General features: G+C 40.1%; 1 protein-coding gene across 1 annotated transcript in view; it reads right to left on the minus strand.

Annotated features, from left to right (window-relative positions):
* The window catches only part of mkxa (mohawk homeobox a), a 14,622-nt gene extending 2,009 nt beyond the window's left edge, over positions 1-12,613 (minus strand). Inside the window, exons 1-2 of the mRNA XM_017404086.3 lie at positions 12,364-12,613; positions 9,650-10,009 (exon numbers count right to left, since the gene is read on the minus strand). Of these exons, the coding sequence (XP_017259575.3) occupies positions 9,650-10,009; positions 12,364-12,598 (595 nt within the window). The 5' untranslated portion in view covers positions 12,599-12,613. The remainder of the gene's footprint in view (positions 1-9,649; positions 10,010-12,363) is intronic.
* Positions 12,614-14,281: the final 1,668 nt, after the last annotated feature.

Consider the following 14,281-nt stretch of genomic DNA (forward strand, 5'->3'; position numbering starts at 1 on the left):
GTGTGTGTGTGTGTGTGTGTGTGTGTGTGTGTGTGTGTGTGTACGCCACGTCCTGCACAAACGTGTTGCTGTTTTCTCTCTTTACTCAAGATGCTGAACAAAAAGCTGCCAAGCAGAAAGGTGACTAACAGTATCAACCTAAAGATGTTTCTTATGACTCATAAACTCCATTCTCTAATATTTTGTTGAAAACAAATGGACCCTGGCCAACATAACTGAGCTGTCTGAAGCAATCAGCTCCAAAATGACAGACTTACAGATTGGAGTGAGAATGAAAAAGCAGTGAGTCAGTCAGACAAAGATGGCTGCCTGCTCACCTTTAGGTTTTTCCTTATTTTTACCACATATGTGAAACATTAGCAAGAAAGAGCAAAATCATTAAACAATGAAACCAAAGAAGTTGTTTACTTCAGTGTGCTGCTTCCTAAGTGTGTGTCGGTGTGTTCAGTGGTGTGTTTAGTTCTGAAGCTGTCTTCTGTCTTTGGTTCAGCCTGAGGTGAGTTTCTTCCAGCAGTGAATCTGATGATACCAGCTTGGCGTTTCATGAGGCATTAAAAGAAAGCAGAACATCTGGATGTTTTGGAGGTGCCGTCTCCAGGACCTAAACATTCAGCTAAAGCCCTTTAAGGTTTTAGGCCTTCATCACATTAGATGATGACTCCACTACCATTTCTACAACACATGACCTGTTGGAACGAGGCTGAATCAAAAATGTAGAAAACCTCTTTTAATGTGACACAGCTATGCTCTTAGTGCTCATCAAATAGCATTTTCCTGTTATGTTTGGATCCCCAAGATTATGTCCTGCATCCTTGTTATCTCTACAGGCGGCTCATCACCTCACCATCCCTGAACACCAGTTTCCAGTCCACATTTTAAAATCTTTTTCTGTCTCCTGAGTGTGTTCTGCATGTTGCCAAAACCATGACAACTGCATTCTTAATACAGGAACAAGGGATTTTCAGCATTTGTTGTTCAGTTGTCCATCTGTTGCTCATGACAGGCTGCCACAGGGTGACCCATCCTCCTGTAACCGACCCCTCAACAAGCTTCAGTCCTATAAACTAAATATTCAAACATTAGCTGCTGTTTTCCTTTCCTCATCCAACCGTCAACAAGTGTTTCTGAACATTTTCCTGCTGATGAATATTTTCTTTTACAGTTTTTCCCAACTGCTCATAAAAAGTAGTTTCCATTGAGAATGAAAGCTGAGACTCCAAACTCCTCCAGTATCAGAGGATTCTTATTGATTCTGCAGGCTGTACTTTGTCACCTCTAGTCTCTCGTTTCACCAAGTACTCACTAATTTTCCAAATACGTGAATCTAGTGTTCAGAACTCTGCAAGCAGCACGAGCATCAAATTATTCTCCGTTTCCTGCTGCTTTCCTGTCTAGTTTTTAGAAAACTGCTCGACAGCAGCCTGACCTGTGTTGACAGTACAAGGTTTGCAAAGCCTCAAACTCGTATGGGCCTGATTAGAACATTTCCTGTAGTTTTCCAGTTTGTTTTATAAAAGCTGTAAATTCCTCCGAGAAACGACATCGTCTGATGATGGTTCTTAGAAGAAGAGAAAGAATGTGTGAGAGGAAGATGAGGATGTGATAACCCAGAGGTACAAACCACAGATTTTAGGTTTCAGAGCATCAAAATGTTCCAACAACATCCTCACATTCTCGTCTGGCCGCAACTCCCTGCTGTCCGCTCTTTCCTCTGACTTTATTTTGTTTAAACAGTGAGACGCTTTAACTCTAGATGATATTCCCTAAGTTCCTCATCACTGATCCAGGTTCTGTAAGATCCCCTAATCTAGGTACTCAAGACTGACTATTCCAGCTGCAGGGCCAGAACAGTTTTTTTTAATAATGTTTGACGGTTTTATATCAAAAATGAACTGTTCATCTGTTCCCAGTTACTTGTCTCAACATATCAGACATTTTTCTTCAACTCATCTGTCTTTATTTTCAGTGTACACATACTTAAACACTAAAGGCATGATCTTCTGAACTGCGGTTTATTATTTCCATCCACAGCTGAAAGTTTTTCAGGCACAGTCCAGATGTTTGTTTTGGTTGTGTCTGAAGGTGCGGATGCAAAGATAATCCAAGTTAACCCCCCACACACAGACACACACACACACACAGACACACACCCCAAGTAAGACTAGGCACCTATCTGGTCCCTTTGGGAGCCCCCAACCCCAGAATCTGGAAGAGCACCTCTGTAGGCAAGAAGTGGATTTTCACAGTGCTTTGCCTAAAACAGCTGAAACTCAGGTTTGTCAAAACAAAAGCAGCGCCAACGACTGAAAAAATGGCAAATAAATCTCAGATACTTTTTCTTTTCTCTTATTCTTTTTCCTACTTTGCTACTGAACACTCAGTCAACTCTCCTGTTGCCTTAGGGCTCCTTTGGGTTTTATGGCCTGCCAAATGGGAAAGCTAAGAAGTCTGATGGTTTCTGGCATCTGGTCCAAAAAAATGCCAGCACACTTTACTTTGTGGGAGGGCGAGGAGAGTAAAAAGAGGACGGAATAAAACAAAACTTGATGAAAATGATGCAGAACCTGACACATTTAAGAGATCAGACAGGAAGTGATGTTCCGCCTGATGATGATGACAATGGAGAAAAGCGGCATTTTTATCTGCTGCAGCTGTTAGCAATAAAACAAGAAAGGCTGGGCTAGCAGACGAATACACACACTCACAAACAAACACCTCTAACTTTTAGCTGGTGGTTCTATCCAGTGTGCCTTTAAATCTTAAACAGTCAATACTAAAAAGGACAGTTCAGTCAACTTTATAGTGATGTTCTGTCATATAGTTAGCAATAGTTATTACCCTATCAGCCATGACATCAGTCATAGAGCACAGAGTATAGAGAAAGAAGAAAAATGTCCACTTGATCAGTGCATCTAGCTGGTGCTGAAACATCTGAGGCTCCAAATAACAGAATCAAACTGTCAGGTTTTCTTATTTAGCCAAAGTTATCATCCAAACTTTGAACTTAATGCCTTCTCCATTGTCCCTGACAAGACTTCTTTATTATTAAATAACAATCAGCTTCTACGTTATCAAAACGTACATTCCTGCAGAGAAACAGCCAGTCATGAGTCAGATACTGAACCTGCTGCCCCAAAACAAACTCAGAGTTTTTTTCTTCCTGCGTCTGTCGGGCAGATGAGTCTGACGAGGCTGCAGTCAGCTGAGATAACCAAGAACTGACGACTGTCTTGTTTCTCCTTTTTAGATGAAGAAAAAAAGAGAGTTTCAGATGTTAACTGTTTAAAAAGCACCAGTAAACAGAGTTTAATCAGGAGCACTGTAACCATGGCAACATGGTCGTTACCTCTAGGAAAAACTCGACTAAATTAAAAGCAATCAACAGGTTTACAGTAATGATGAACTAAGACCTCAGATGATCATCACAGAAGTGAAAACAAACTCTCAGCTGTTTGGACTAGCCAGTAGCTCATCACTTTAATGAGAATGAAACTCTGTTTCTCCGAACTGAGGTAGTTCAGAGAAGTATCTACAGCAGGTAAGATATTAACTTTCACAGAACCCCACTTCAAAATGTCAGAAATGTCTTTGATTTGTTTTCAACAGGAACACGTGGCCGATGATGAACACATGAATCTGACCTTTGTCCACCATCACAGATTTCTGGAAACCATCTCCAGAGATGAATGGCTGATATTTGCGGTGAACAAAAGGGAAAAAAGAAGGAACCACAAGTAAACTTTATTCAGAGTGAGTGTGTGGGAGTGTTTACATGTATACAGAAATAACCTTTTTAGGGATCTGGAAGCCAAATGATATGTTTGTGCAGCTCGTACTGCATCATTATGTTGCACTTCTTCACAGCGGGAGCCGAGTCGCCCTCTCACACACTCTTGGGGGATTTCTGTGTGTGTGTTGTGTGTATTGCTGGGTCACACCTCTGCTCCCTTGTTAAATGTGTCTCCTCTCTCCTCCGTCCCGTGGGAACACCCATTGTTCGAGACTTGGCTCGGTTTTTAAAGTGGAAACAGTTTGTGTTTTCCACAGAGTGAGGCAGCACGCCTTGGTTTCCCCGAGTGTGGTTTTTTCATCTAAAGACCTGACTGCAGGGGTGTGTGTCTGTGTGTGTGACAGTACCAGGAAAACATGGTGTGCCTGTGATTTAGAAACAATCAGGTTAAAATGTTTTACTATTTTCGTTCCTTTAGCTGTGTGTTAGGCATATATGTGTGTGTGTGTGTGTGTGTATTTATTCTGGCATTTTAATAAGCTGTTGTCTTTAAATCATGACTTAGTAAGAGTAAGCTTGGAACTCTACACTCTGCAGTTTTGATTAGGAAAACTCTTCCTGACATCAGGAGGAAATGTTTGGAGCGTACAGACCAGATGGAAACATCTTGCTAGAATTCAGATCAAAAATCTTTTGTTAATTTTTTTGACATTAGGTAATTTGGTGTAAGAAATTCAGATTCAGATTAAATAATCTGAATCAAATGCAAATAAAGTCAACATGTCTTTGTGCCTCCAAACGTTATAAAATAATATTAATTCTCCTCTAAATGGTTCACACAGTTTTCCCCACATAAAAACAATGAATGTGGAAACAAGATAAAATTTCAACTAAAATAAAAATATATTCTATTATATTGTATTTTTAACTAAAATATATATAAAACTGATTTTACACTGAAACATAAAAAGGAGGAATCCTTGAAGTATTTCATGTACATGACAGAAACATTCTTCTCTATTTATAATTTGGTTCTTCTAAAATGAAGATTTTTTTGTGTCTGAGCAACAAAATAAGATGAAGAAAGAATCTCCTCTGAATTAATAATGCCGGCATCAAAATGTGTTAGAGCAAAATATTAAAACAGCCATGAAAGAAATATCTTTTTATCAGCACACATATTTTCCTTTCTAACTCAAGAAAAACGATCCAAATCTCATGTTTCTTTCCACTTCATGATCTTTTTTACTTTTGTTCATCTGGATGAGTCTAAATTTGTGAAAACGTAAAATAATTCTCCATGATTCAATGATGTCCTGTGTTTAACATCACCTTTAGAAATAAGTTACCTTAGTGCTGTAAACTAAAGGGAAGTTTGCTTTTTGAGGTAGCAGCAATTCTCAGTTTCATCTATTATTTTATATGGCAACACTACTAAAAGTATCAAACAAAAATAATTTGGCCAGTTTGAAAGCACACAAAGCTTGCATTAGTGAAGCACCACCATCGAGCTGATGCAGAAACACAATCTGGACTTTAGGTTTGCAAAATTAAATTTCAATACACCTCAAGACTCACGAAACAGTCCTTTGCACATCAATATCAAAGTGGAAGAGTTAGGTTGCGTTATACAGCAGCACATTTGGAATTAACCAAACAGCTTATCAGCCCAAACAACTCATACTGTCATCACAGGGGTGGAGGATTAATGGTTTGGGCACCTCAGTCATTGAGTCGACCATTAGCTCCTCTGTAGATCAAAGTATTTAAGTCAAAAGAGATGGCGTCTATCCGCCATGCTGAAGCCTGAGGACAGTCTCGAACAGAATGTGTTCCGTAAAACCTTAACGGTGTTGTAATAAATCTGACAGCCTGGTTGAAGTGCTGTGGCAGAAACAAAACTCTAAATCTAAATAAACTGAGGCATCGCTGGACAGAAATAAGACCAAACTTCATCTTAAAACTGTGAAAGACTGATATGGGCAAAGAGAAATTCCTTTAAGTTATGACTACTAATGAAAACTCTGCAAGCCCACAGAATTATGGGGTGGAATTAGTTTTTCTTTAATTACTAAAAACATGGTGTAAGGTACCATGCTGCTGTTTATCTGAGGAGTCATTTTTAACACAACTAATTTTATTGTTCAGCCACAATAAGTTAAGATGGAGAAAAAGTCAAAACCTGTACCTGCAAACATAAGAATGTTGTTATTGTTTGATTACAGTCATCACAAAGAAATCAGCCTGCTGTTTTGAAGCAAGAAACAATGACAAACAAAAAGACAATTTAAAATCTAAAAAGGTTTTTGGGATTGGTCAGGGTAACCAGACAAATAATAACTTTGGGGACTAGGCTTGCTATTTTAAAAGTTGTATAATTTTATATGAGAACTTTTGGAATGGGTTTACATTTACAGGGTGTTTGGTTATAAAAAAACAAAGTGCATCAACTTTATTAAAGAGTATTTTTATTGACTTCTCTGCAGGTAAAAATATATTTTTGTTCTTTCATTTGGCCTCTGCAACAGTTTGACTTTCTTTTATGGTAGTGGACCTGAAATAAACCTGTTCCTTTCAATCACTTGCCAATTTTTATTTTTCCTTTTTTGAAAGAACCCACCTTTTTACAAAAACTTCTCATAAATAATTTGACAGAAAGTTCTGAGGTACAAACCATGTTTCAAATTAAAAAAATAATTGCCATAAATATTAATGTTTTTTTTAAATAAGCACTATCATGGAACTAAAATTTTAGCAAAAGCTAATGTACCAGTGTGTACAAATATATTGACCACAGCTGTACCTTTCATTAAATGCTAATTAACTAACATTTGGTAATTGGTAAGTCATTATAAACCGGTGGAGAAGAAAACCACTATCTTTAAAGCTGAACTAAAAAGTGTTTTGAGGTCAACATCAGTTGAAAGAAAATCATAAAATATGGTTGTTGCGAAATTAAAAAAAAAAAAAAAGTACTATATATTTTTTTTAGTACTGAACACTGAAGAAACCACTCTGGTGTTTTCAGCTTTTTCCATGACCTCCTGATGTGTGACGTCCACAGAGCCGCTGAGGTTAACGAGCATTCAGCAATTCATCAGTGAGTGGATGAAGACCGATACAATATAGTTCTGTTCGTTGGAGTTATTTGTTTGAACCAGCCAGAAAATACCACTGGAGTTTCATTTTTTGGCTTCCTGAAAGATAAAAACCTGATTTGGATCCATAAGTTCCGATGTGGGAATTACTATCAGAACTCGGGTTCAGACTACTTCAAAGGGAAGCACTGCTGTCATTCAGGTATGCCGTACAGTAGTGACGTTCGTGGCCAGCCGGGGCACAGGGCACATCATGAACCCAGGACAGCAACTCCACCCCACAAATAAAATTATGACTAAAACGCTAAAAACAAGTTATTTAGGTTTTAGTTCAGAACGGGTCCCTGGAATGTGTGGTTGTGTTTGACTGAATAACATTCACCAAATGTCTTTTTTTTAAATTTGATTTCAGTTCACTTTTAAAACATCAGTATGATTCATTTTGAACATTTGTACTTGCTGATTAAAATTTTACTTAAAGAGCTGCTAGTTGTAAACTCTAAATGTAGTTTATCTCATAAAAGTCATTATTTTAGTTCATTAAGTCTGTACATTTAAACAGAATATAAAATCCAATGATTGAAAACTTGCTGTTGGCCACTGATGAGCTTTCAGCTGGTGTTTTTCCATGTCAATAGAATTACTGGCGAGCTTCCCCCAGTCATCATTAGGCTACTGTATGCAGCTGTAACTAGAGCTCTTTAAAGGGAAAAGCTGAAAAAACAAACTATTGTCAGTCACATATAAAATATCTGACGGAGATCTTTCAGTCTCCGTCCGCAGAACTGGTTGGAGTTCTTCGGCGTATGATCTATATGATATCAGACGGGTCCAAATCTGGTACTGAGCAAGAAGAAAAACATTCAGCCAAATTCCTGCCATTTAATATCCCATTAAAGGGTAATTTGGCATGAAACCCCAGCATGTGTCATGGAATTCTGTTGCTCCTTGTGTTCAGCTAAATTCCTCAAAGGCTTTGGGCTTCAGTGTGTGAGTTTGTGCTGAAAGTGTGTGTTCATGTGTTGTACATGAATGTGGGCTCTTTAAAACCAATAAAAGTTTAGCTTTTCACTGAGGTAAATCTCCATTTTCTGCCAAGTCTGTAATCACAGAGGCTCAGGCCCCGCCCACCATGAACAACTGGTTCCATTAATAGACTTTTAGTCAATGAGACTAAAGTTGTCAGGTACGCCACTTTTGCTTTGATCAGTCACAGCTGTCGTGCCAGTCAGAACACCATGAAACAATATGACATATTTAAGTTTCAATACTTATCCTACCTACAAACTGTAAATGTCAAAATATCTTATCTTTGTCCAAATAATTTAGATCCTAAATCTTTTTTTTTTTTTTAAGTAAACCTGATTTATGTGAAATCTGCTTGTCAGGGTACCAGTTTTGATTCTAACAACACAATAAAATCAGTTCACAACAGAAATATCTGCAATCTGCAGCACATAAACACTTGCAGAGAAAATGATGAACTTAAAATGATTTCTCTCTCAAGTCTTTCATTTGCTCTGTTTCTGTGAAATCAGATGTGGAGTTAAAACATAATTTTCCTGACTTTTCTTTCATTTCTTTAAATGTCCCATCTGATCGTCAGGCCCTGGCAGGTGCTGGGTCCCATGAGTCAACACTTCCGTGGAAAACTTTCCATGTGTTCATGCAACAGAGTAACACTTCTGTAAATGTGCCAGATCCTGAGGCCAACAGGGACACGTCACGGCCAATAAATGATATAAACTAGAGATAAAACAGTTACTGTCCATTAAAAACAGAAGGTCAGCAGGTGAATTAATCTAGTTTCTTGGATTTCTCATTAAAATTTCCTGGGGTGAAGGTTATAAGTCTCCTTTGGTCTATCCATCGCATTTTTTCCGTCTCCATCTGTGACTTTCAGCAAGAAATAAGCCTGATGTTCATTCAGCTCAAAGGGTTTGATGTTCTTCAATCAGGACAAGTATACTTGTTGCAGTTGCTGATGCATTTTATTCAAACCTAGCACACACACACACACCTTCTCCTTTCCACTCAGATAATCTGAAACATATCAGTTCAGAAGAAAGATAAAAAAGCCACTCTTCCCTCCGTCACTTCACCTCCTACACATTCAGATCCAGGCGCTCCGGGTTCTGTCCACGCTCAGCAGAAAGTGCAAACATCACTACTAGATCTGAAATCCTCCTGAACAAAAGGCTCAGTGTTCTCAGCTGACGCAGGCAAACCTGACCTCGATTGTTCTCAGCAAAGAAAACACTGCACACCTTCACAGCCTGAGGAGTTTTCTGATTTGGAAAACATAAAGCTGAACGGCTGCAGCTCTATCATTTGTAGAAACTCAACCTGCTCTGAAGTGGAACCGACATCATCCTTTTAGGAGAACCTTTTTTACATATGACACACAATCTGTATGCCTTCATCCTGCTCCCTCAGCAGGACCTCACAGCAGGACCAAACAGTGAGCGAGTTCTGTGACCTTGTTGTGTCTGGCCTGTTAAACCCTGGTGAGCTGGGGGATTGTCTCCGAGGTAATTCTATCTACACTTGGCTGTGTGACAGTATGCAGGTTACTGAAAGTGTGTGTTTAAATCGAATAAAACTTAAGGAGCCTTCTCAGCATCCATTTCAGCATCTTGAGATTTAAAATCAGCAACACAAACACAATTAAATGAAAGGAAAACAAGATTTCAGTGAGTGGCTGCAGGAGTTTAGACATAATGCGCAGCCAGAAGACAAAAACAGCAAATGTGAAGGAGGTCACATGTGTGTGAAATAAAACACTTGAAGCAGTAGAATTCACAACACCACGGCTCCTTACCAGCTCGATAAACAAAGTTGGCCTCAGCCTCAGAGGAAGACGGTGACAGCAGCTCATCGTCGTACTCGTTGGAGCTGAAGGAGCCGGAGTGGTTCCTCCTGCGAGCGTCCATGACGGCGTTAGCCACCATGACGTGCCGCAGAGAGTCGTTCAGGTAGCGGTGCAGCAGGCTGCTCTTGTATTTGGGTGGAGACACGTAGTCCTCGGAGAACGAGGTGACTTCGGCAGCAGACCGCAGCCCTGACCCCATACCTATGGTCATGCCCATCATGGAGGAGCCCTCCTTCTTGATGACGCTCTGGTACATTGGTTTGTTGAGCCCCTCAGGGCCGCTTTGTGTCCTCTGAGGGTTGTCTCCGTCTGTAACAACATAAAATACAAACATTTAAAAATAATATTTTAGTTGAAGTGGAGAGAATTACATCCATATAGAGTGAATATTTTTATACTTCATTGACACCAATCTGTCATCTCATTTATGGAGAACATCTGAATTGAACTTTACCTTCAAATTAATGATTAATCTTATTGATTTATATTTTTGTGACTCAGAAAATAATATTATTGAACCTTTTTCCTCAACAATGATTAATTCAATATATAAATTTTGTTTCTTTTGTTTTGTTGAGTTGTTTTTTATATATGATTATAAGACTCTTAATGGAAAAAATTGGTGGTACAGAAACACAGAAGTTTAATAATATTTCTAGTGCTACTATTCAGGATGTGACCTGAATATTAATTGAAAATAATGTAATTTTCTCTCCTTCTGTTTCTGCATCAGTACATTTGGGTCAGATCTGCTTTCATTTGGCTATAAATCCTCAACCTTCTGGCTCCAGTGTTCATAACAATATCGTTCATTTCCTCCACAAAAACTGAACTCCTGGTAAATTATTTTCACTTTTGTTCATCCACCCTGACTCGGGAGATTCCTTATTTTGAGTTAATGTTGAATCCAAATAAGAGAAGCAGGAGATTACAACCTGGCACTCCTGCCCTGATGTTGGCATCACCTCGAGAACTGGAAGCCCAGCTGAGACTTGAAACACGTTACCAAACCATAACGGATAGTAGGTGATTTCCTGTCTATCAAAGCAGATTGTTCCTTCATCCCCTGCAGGAATAACTCATTTCCAGAACATTCTGCAGATGAGGAGATTAAATTAAAGTATGGCTGCCTACCTGATGAAAGAAACAAGAGAAAGATAAAACATTTGGCCTAAAAAGAAATAAAAAAACAACCCAGATAACCTCTGGTAGGAGGGAAATCAGTGAGAATTCACTCTACATATTGTTCTTGCCAAGACAGTAATTCTGTAATTTGGGCAAGTTGGACATTTGATTCAGCCTAGTCCAAATTAAAATAATAGCTTCTACATATCAGAACCAGATGATTCCTTCCTTTGAGCTGTCTGGGGTCCAGTTCAGCATTTCCTCTGACACCACCCAATTTGACATTTGAATTGAATCAGATGTCAGACTTTTAATAAAACTGCTGCATGTTTACTTTCTATATCAGAAAACAATCCTTTTGTTTTAGCCTTGGACGCGGTGTTGCAGCTACAGAACAAGGTCCATTTTAGGCCAGTATGAGGAATGTCCACACAGTCATGAGGATCATATCTGAATCCATAAATAGTCTCTGGAACAAAAGCCTAGGCTTAAAACATAATGGAAGGCCTTTGAAAACATGGGTCAGAAGTGGAAGCAGGCTGCGGAGAGTTTCATAACCATAATGTGACAGGGAGAGGAGTCAGGGAGATATACCGAGCCTCCGGTGGTACCATGGCCTGCGGCAGACACAATACAAACACCACGCACACATTCCTCTGGAAGCCACATGCTTGGCTTTTCCTCCTCCAAAGACTTGATTAGTGATTACTGACACCACAGAGCTCTTCTTCTGCCTGAAGACTGAACCTTTACCTCCTGATGTTTCCTGACCTTGTTTTCTGTGGAAAAGGCCTGACCCTCCCTTGAGATTCAGCATGTGTTTGCAGTAAATCCACAGCTGACAGAAAGCTGCTCATTTCCAATTACAGGCTGGGAAGCAGAGGTTGGCTCAGCGGGGTGTCTTAATGACAGTGTATCGCAGCCCGCCGGCCGACGTGTGTCTCTCAGCTGGATCGCACGCTCACCATTTCTACACAGAACATTGTTCTGCACAGCATCAAGTCACTTTGGTCCAAACACAGCTGGACATGACCCGACCTTTGGTTCACTGATCACTCAGAGTGCATCAGGTTCATACCAGAGAAAGAAACGTAGAAATATTGAAGCTGTGGATCTGAACCAGGTTCTGCAGCTTTTTAATCACAGGTGACAACTTTTATTACCCCCAGAGCCATTTTGACTTGGTTAATGGAATTAAAAACCACAAATTGAAATAAAACATGGGAACAACATGCTTCATCCATCTATCATATACAACATCACATAATCTGATAAATTACACAGAAAACTGGTGGAAAAATGGGATTAAAATGTAGCAGATTGCAGTAAAGGAGAAAAGTCCCTCCTTCCTGATTAATCAGTGTCCTGAGAGTAAAAAGGTGAAGACAAATTGTTGTTGTCAGTTTGATTCCAGGTGGTATTTTGTGGTAAGTGACCAATGTTACTGGAAGAGAAACTCTTCCTCACCTGCTGCACCATCAGTTCCAGTGACTGCAGCTCAGATATTACTAATCTTTCTTAGAAAACAAATTTTGTACCTTCGGAGCAGCTGTCGTCACTGCTGACACTCAGCCTCTCTGCGTTGCCCTGAACATATTTGTTGTAGAGTTTGATCCTGAGCGCCCAGCTCAAGTCCGGCTGCCTCACTGTGTTCTTCAGTCGCCTCCTGGCATTGGCAAACCAGTTGGACACCTGACAGGAGGAGACAGAGAGAAAGAGCAACACATCAAGAAGAGGGAACACCCAGCAAACAGAAACCAAACTCCTCCACATCCAAAGCAAAACAAAATCTATCCTCAGTGAAAACGTCTGCGCTTTGCCACAAGTCTCATTCAGGGAAAATAAAAAACCAAGAGGGACTGAGGCAGAAGACAGAAACAGAGTCAGGTTGCAGAGAAACTCTCTCAAACGGAGACATCCAAGATGCTCCAGAGAGATGTCCAGGCCTTGTTTCTTTTCTGTGTCAACGCCGTGCAGAAACAAATGCCAGCGAACGCATCATTTCCTTCACTAATGCTCTGAGATGCACATCCCCCTTGTGTGCTTATTCTGGACTTGTGCAGCCTCCCTCCAATAACACGTTTTTTCCAACATCGTCTTCAAAATGCAATAAAAGAGACACTTGAGATGGTGCTTTTTCTTTCACTGGGAAGGGAGACTATTAGATGTTATACTGGAAAAACTTTTTATGCTCAATAGATTTCAAGCAGCTTATGAAGGGCTAGGGATTGGGGGGGCATGCTAGAGTACTTAGTTCTTAGATCCTCTCCTTCAGTATTGTATTTCTCATTAACTAAAACCATCCCAGGTCCTTTTGTCTGGAGTCCAGCTGTGTGGAAAACTAGGGGGAAGGTGGCATCAAGCAAATGTGTGTTGGTCAGTGGTGGGGGTCGGCTGGGGTGAAGTGAGACAAGGCGTGAGACAAAACACTAATGAGGAGCGATGGACAGACTGCTGTCAGACAGATGAGAATAAAGAGAAAGAAGGGCACGCCTGCTCAGAGGACACCAGAGAGACAGAAACAAAGAAAAGCAGGCGGCTGTCTGTAGCGTAGACCAGACAGCATGCCGGCACGGTGAGGGATTTCAGAAGTGATGGAGACGTGACACAAACTCGGAGGGAATCAGTCACAACATTTACATGGAAAACAGCCGGCTGCTGTCCTAAAACATGACAGATTCAGTTGTTCTTTAACACCTGGTCCCAGGTCAGTATTTCCAGAGAAAAAGAAACAGGAAGTGATGTGTTTGGTGTCTCTGGCAATAATAAACAGTGGATCTGTCTGCACTAAACAGTGGAAGAACTGAGAAGTTCTCAGCCTCAATTGATGGAAAAGAAAACGTCAATAATTAGCTGCCAATTTCACATCTGATCATAAGTTGATTACCTCTGCTGAGGAGGTTATGTTTTCAGTAGCATTGGTTTGCTTGTCCATCTATCCATCTGCCTGTCTGTCAGCAAGATTACTTTTTAGGAAACGTTAGAGTTGTCACAACAAACAAGTAAATAAATGTTGGTGGTGATCTGGTCAAAGATCAAAGGTCAAAGGTCGAGGTCACCCTGTACTCCAACTCTGCAACTGAGTAACATAGAAATGTCAAACTGCACTGCTGGACATCTCATGGGTCAAGGATGATCCTTATTGATTTCAAGAGCTCAGGTCAAAGGTCAAGGTTACAGTTGACCCCACACTTTAACTCTGCAACTGAGTAACATAGAAATGTCAAACTGCCCAGCTGGACACTTTGCTTTACCTTTATTTCACCAGGAAAAAAAACAAGAGAATCCTGTCCAAGACTGGCAGCAGCACATAGAAGTTACACCTCATCAGTCTAGGATGATACCGACTAATTTTAAGGTCACAAGGTCAAAATTGAAGGTCACAGGTGACCCCTTTGTGATGCTTATTTGTGCTCAAGCAAGTGACCCTTTTTGTGGAAACCTTGTTATCTCCAC

This window comes from Kryptolebias marmoratus, linkage group LG21 (assembly GCF_001649575.2).
Source record: "Kryptolebias marmoratus isolate JLee-2015 linkage group LG21, ASM164957v2, whole genome shotgun sequence".
Classification (NCBI taxonomy): domain Eukaryota; kingdom Metazoa; phylum Chordata; class Actinopteri; order Cyprinodontiformes; family Rivulidae; genus Kryptolebias; species Kryptolebias marmoratus.